The sequence below is a fragment of the Pediculus humanus genome, genomic scaffold (genome assembly GCF_000006295.1).
Source record: "Pediculus humanus corporis 1103172107502 genomic scaffold, whole genome shotgun sequence".
Taxonomy (NCBI): Eukaryota; Metazoa; Arthropoda; class Insecta; order Psocodea; family Pediculidae; genus Pediculus; species Pediculus humanus.
The window spans coordinates 34960-41118 of NW_002987118.1; the positions used below are offsets into that span (position 1 = coordinate 34960).

At 22.1% G+C, this 6159-nt stretch overlaps 1 protein-coding gene across 1 annotated transcript; it reads left to right on the forward strand.

The window, feature by feature from the left end:
* Positions 1–2471: 2471 nt before the first annotated feature.
* Phum_PHUM158350 (uncharacterized protein) lies at positions 2472–4205 on the forward strand (the record flags this gene model as incomplete). Its single annotated transcript, XM_002424841.1, has 3 exons — positions 2472–2613; positions 3040–3240; positions 3361–4205. 3 exons carry the CDS (start codon positions 2472–2474, stop codon positions 4203–4205), a joined length of 1188 nt encoding a protein of 395 aa, XP_002424886.1.
* Positions 4206–6159: the final 1954 nt, after the last annotated feature.

Below are 6159 nucleotides of genomic sequence, written 5' to 3' on the forward strand. Positions count from 1 at the left end.
AATAATAATAATAAAAACAATAAAAAAAAAAAAAAATTTTTTTTTTTTCACACTTAAATGACTTACCATATATGCAATTGTTTGTATGTATATATTTACAATTTTCCCTTTAATTTATTATAATTAATAAAATAATAACAATAGCGTCAAGATGAAAAAAAATTTAAATAAAAACTCGAACTGAACTTTAACATTATTTATTTATTTATTTATTAAATTATTTATTTATTTATGTAAATAATTCGCGATGTGTAAAAAAATTATATGCGAGAAAAACAGAGCAACAAAAAAATAAACAGAAAAAAAAAAAAAACACGTCCGACCCGCTCGAGATTCGGTCAAATACTGACGAAAAAAAAACCGACGTCGGGATCCCGATTACGTCGAATGACGTAATGAGAAAGAGGCGGGACGATGACAAATGACCGCTTTCGCTTATGTTTAACTTACGAGTCGTTTAATTTTTTTCTTTTTTTTAAATTTTTTCTCGCAATTTTTCTTTTTTTTTTTTTAATTAAAAATTTTGTGTCGCGGTCAATATGACTTGTAACGTAATATTTATCGTAATTTGTTTTATAAATCTAAACCGAAATGCATGTACAATGTGAACATAAACAAAAACAAAACAAAAACAAAAACAAAAAAATGTTTTTTTTTGTTTATTTCTAAATTTTTTTTTTTTGTAAATTATGTTTTCCTTTTTTTTAAAAAAATAAAATAAAATAAAATATAATTATTAATTTATCCGGATGCATTAAAACGGTCGGCACCAACACATTCCATTGATTTTTTATTTTTATTTTTTTTTTTTTTAAGGAAAATAATTTTTTAATTCCTTCTTTCTTTCTCTCACCTTCTCTATTTCCCTAGTACGTTTCACAAATTTTCTTTCTTTCAAATATCAATTTTATTATTATTATTATTATTATTATTATTATTATTATTTTACAAAGGATACAAAAACAAAAAAAAAAAAAAAAAATCAGAAATAATTCAAGTATCGATATGGTTTACCGAATGAATTCACAAAAAAAAATTTTTTTTATTTGTTTTTCGTGTTTTTGTTTTTCACTTTGTATAATAATAATGATAATAATAATAAAAATTTTTCTTTTTTTTAAAAACTTGTTCAAACGTAAAAAACCAAAGTTATTTTTAAAACTATATGATAAATAAGTATATGGTGTATATTTATATACATTTACGCCTTTGTATAGATTAATCTATATATATATAAATAAATATATTTAAAAATTAAAAAAAAAAAACAAAAAAATTAACCGACCTCAATCGTTTTTATTCAGAATTGTGCCAAATAAAAAATAAAAAATAAAATAAAAAATAAAATAAAAAATTTATTTTAAATTTTTCTCAATGCAAATTTTTATTTTTTCAAATTTTTCATTCGTCTAATCTAATTTTACCCGCCAAAAAAAAAAAATTTTTTTTTTTTATAATTTGCGCATGCGCATATATTTTATATATATATATATATATATATATATATATATAATAAAACAAAAACCTACAAAATGTAAACAATTTTTTTTTTTTTTTTGTTATTAATTATGAAATTTCTAATCCCCAATCCAAGAAGAATTTAAATAAATAAAAACATTTTAAAAAATTTATTATTATTATTATTATTATTATTATTATTATTATTATTATTATTATTATTATTATTATTATTATTATTATTATTTAGCATGTGAAATTAAAAAAAAAAAAATTATTTTAATGAACGGATCAATTAATTTTTAATAATAATAATAGGATTGAGTTAATAAATTAGAATAATAAATATATGTAAATGAAATGTAATAATTAAATTTACTTTTTTTATAAATAAATAATCAATAAAATACAAAAATAAAACATTCGTAGAATTCGTATAGGGGTTGGTTGACTAAGTATCGCGCACCATCTTTCGGCGGGTTGTGTAATTATTGAGTTATTATTGTAATTCACAGATGTCAAAATCACAAATAAAGAAAAAATAACCAAAACAAAATACAATATTATTTTTTTTTTATTAAATCGTGCAAAAAAAATATATCAGAACTAAATTTGGATTTATGATAATAATAATGATAATTTTTTTTTTGAAGTTATGTATAGTTTATTAGACAGTTTTGTTGTACCCCCCCCCCCCAAGAAAAGAAAGCAATTTAAAAATAAATAAATTATTATTTGATAAATAATAAGTGTCATAGTAATAAATTTTACATACAATGGTTTGCAAAATACATTATTGAAAAATTATATTCATTTAATTAAGATATATATATATACTTGTAGAAAAAAAAAAAAAAAAAAAAAACAAATCAATTGTATTTAAAAAAAAAAAAAAGTCGCATCGTAAGCGAAACGTTGAAAAAAGGTACCTTCAAATTTTTTTTTTTTTTTTCCACCAAAAAAACAAGCGGATGAAGATGATGAGAAGGGGAAGTTGTAAAAGAGGGTGAAAAATGGCTGCCGAAACGGGACAGATATTAAGTAATTTTGATATTTCAAATAAAAATGAGCGATTTTTAATGAACAAATTGAGGGATAAAGGACTGGAATACGTTTCCAGTAGTGGTAAATTAATTGCTGCTAAAACTCAACCGAGTAAGTGTTTTTTTTTTTTTTTTTTTTTTATTTTTATTTACTAATTAAAATTATTTTGGTTATGGTTTATTATTTAACGGCCCCTAAATTTTGCATCAAATGAATAAGGGAGCGTTTTGGGCCCTTAGGTTATGGCGATGATGGCGTCTGAGCTTATAAGTACATACTTAAAATTAACTGTATTTAATTTTTTTTTTTTTTTCCTTTTCCTTTCTTTTTTTTTTTTTTTTTTTTTTTTTTTTAAATCACATTTTACTTGATTTTATTTATTTACAATTATTTTCCCTTAAAAAAAAACAAATAAAAGAATTTTAGATAATTAATTTTAATTTAATTACTACATGTAATTACAACACAAATAAATAAATTTTATTTTAGCTTTATTTTGTCACTGTCCTCAAAAGTGTAAAAAAAAACTTCCTCAAGAAAAATGGGATGCATTGTTTGAGCAGTTTTACAAATTAGGAGATCAAAATAAACAAAATCAATTTTTACAAAATCACATAGTAATTAAAGCAGTTCATTTGCACAATTGGGAAAGTGAAAGATCATCGCCAGCTAATAAAAGAAGAGTTACTTGTCGATATCATGTTCCAGATTTAGCCGACAGTTATAAATTAGATGATTGTAAGTTGTGAAGCTGATGTGCACAATTTTCTTTTTTACACTAACAATGAATTAAAAATTGTATTTTAATTAAAATTTTGATTTAAATATAGAAATTAAATTGTAAGAAATTAATTGTAGATATAAGAAAAAAAGGAAACAACAGTATTGAGGTCTGTCAAAAGGCTTTTATGAATTGCTATGGCATAACTGAAAAAAGAGTTCGAATGCAAAGAGAAAGATGCATATCAAGATTGGCTCCAGGTCATTATAAAAATTCACCATTTGGTAAAAAGCATAAATTGAACAAAACAAAATCGCAATGTGATGATTCTTCGAAAAAGAGTGTTGAATTTACAAATGGGTTAGAAATTACTCCGTTAGATTTAAGGAATGAGAAAAAAAAAAATTCCAATTTCATAAAGGAAGCTGAAGTTTTTAATGATTCTGTTAAAATTGATAACAAAAAAAAAGATGAACCTCTTGACTTGTCTCATCGGAAAATGTCAATTAAATCATTAGTACCATCATCAATAGAAATAGATCGGAGTAAACTTTATGAGATAGCGAAAAAAATTGGAGTTTCCAAAGAAAGAATAGATAAGGAAATGGCTCAAAAATATGAACAATTAGTTTGGCAAAATTTAAAGAAACAGCAAAAAAGTTTGGCCAAATTTAAAAAAAGGCATTCTTCGGAAGAGTCAGTGGTAAGTTATAATCAACGGGAAATCGAAAATAGAAGTCCTTCAATTAATGCAGTTGCCGAACAAGTGATAGGTTTAGGAGATGATTTGACCATTTTACCTATTCAAACATTAAATAATGGAGATTTGACAATTAGCCCAGTTTTAGGGCATGTGTCAAAACCAGTAGAAAATAGAGATATTATGCAGGTTAATACTTTTTTTCAAAATCAACTATGGAAGCCAGAATACATAGGATTATCGAGTTGGAGAAAATTGAGAAATCAGTCTTTTGAAATATAAGTTTTTTTAAAAGCTAAATTAAAAATAGCACTAAAAAATTATGTCATAAACGAGTAAAAATATTTTACATTAAAACTATATAAGGGTATGATAATTTAAAAGCTCACATTAGAAATAAACAGTATTAGGCGCAGTACAAAAGATATTTTTTTTAATTTTTTACATTTTTTATTTAATAAGTTACAAAGGAGAAAAAAAATACTTGCAATTGTGATGTATTATTTTGTAAATTTTTGTAGCATAGGCTGTGTTATTGTAATTAAAATGCTCATTTATACCACAAATAAACGTTCAGTTTAATTAATAGCATAAAAAAATAAAAAAATATATATCCTTAGGCGATAACAAATACTTTTTTTAAAAAAATTAATTATTAAATGAAGTATGGCTTTTTATTGATCCTTTGCACTTAAAAAAAAAAATATTATTATTTTCTACGATTTATTCTATGCAGAAACTTTAGTTTTAAATAATTCATAGCACAACAACCACAAAAAGCATAATAATTTTTAATTTATTTACTATTATAAGATTTATGTATGTGTCTTGTCTCTAAGTTTGTTTTTAATAAAAAGTTTTGTTTGTTTTCCCCCAGTTAAAAATTAATTAAAAAATTATAGGTGGTAATTTCAATTTAATTTCAATTTATACTGGTATATCTTAATGGAATAATTGATATTAAAATTTGAAATAGTGTGACTAAAAGAAGAGAAAAATTGAAATTAAAAAAATATTATTCTGTATCATTTAAAAAAACAAACTAAATAATCGATAATACGATAATGAATTCTATTTTTGTTACGCTGTAAAATTAACTTTAAATTGTATTATATATTATATTATACATTTTTTAAAAATATGAGCTTATAATAAGTTTGTGATTAGTTTATTTTAAGTTATATTATATCAGGGTAAAATAAAAATATTTTAAACATAGTAATATATATTTGATTCATTTGAATTTTACTCCTTATATTATACTCCTACCTTTATCGATAAGTAGAGAAAAAAAATTTTAACAAATTTATTTTATAATTTTAAAATGAATTACTTTTTTTCGTCAATTTAATCTTAACAAAATGTCTGAATACCTAATGTGAATAACCGAGTAAATGAAAGTAATTGGTTATAACCTTGAAATTGTCAGTTAGTTAAAAATTATTAAGTTTAAAATTGATTTTAGAAAATTTGTTTTTATTAATTTTCAAATAAAATAATAAAAATTTGTTATTACTCGATAAAATAACTTGCATTAATAACCATAATCCTTAACTAATATTAAAGTTTTAAGAGAAAAAACAAAAATATAACAAGTAAAGATTGTCAATGCAATTATGACGAATTTATTTATATACTTATTAGTACGTTTTTAATAAACTAAATTAAACTGATTATTTTATTATAATTTACAAAATAACCAACTTGAATTTATTATTTAAACAATAATCCGTGCTCAATTTATAGAAGAATGAAAAAATAATTTTTAAAAACATCAGAAATAACGGCATAAAATTTAAATTTTATAAAAAAAAATTTTTTTTTTCTTCTACTTTGTTAGTTAATGTTAAAAAAAATTTTTTTATTTGGCTGCTATCGTTAATTAAAATTAAATGGCGGCGATACTGCCAAATAATTCTATTAATAAATATTCAAAGGGATTTGTAAGCTTTTAAAAAATATTTCGATATTTAGAAAAATAAAATAATATTAAGTATAAATAACTTCATAAATTTATATTCAGGTTGGATAAGGTTTACTATGAGAGAATAAAATATACTAAAAATAACTTACCCTTTCCAGTTTTTGAAAATATTCTCTCAAAAATGAGATTGGATTCTGAGGACGTCCAACACAGAGTTGTACAACACAATCCTTTAATATTTGTTGAATATTATGTCTTTGTACATAAGCTTCGCACTCTTGTAGGCTCTGCTCTTCGTCTAGATTAGCAGCC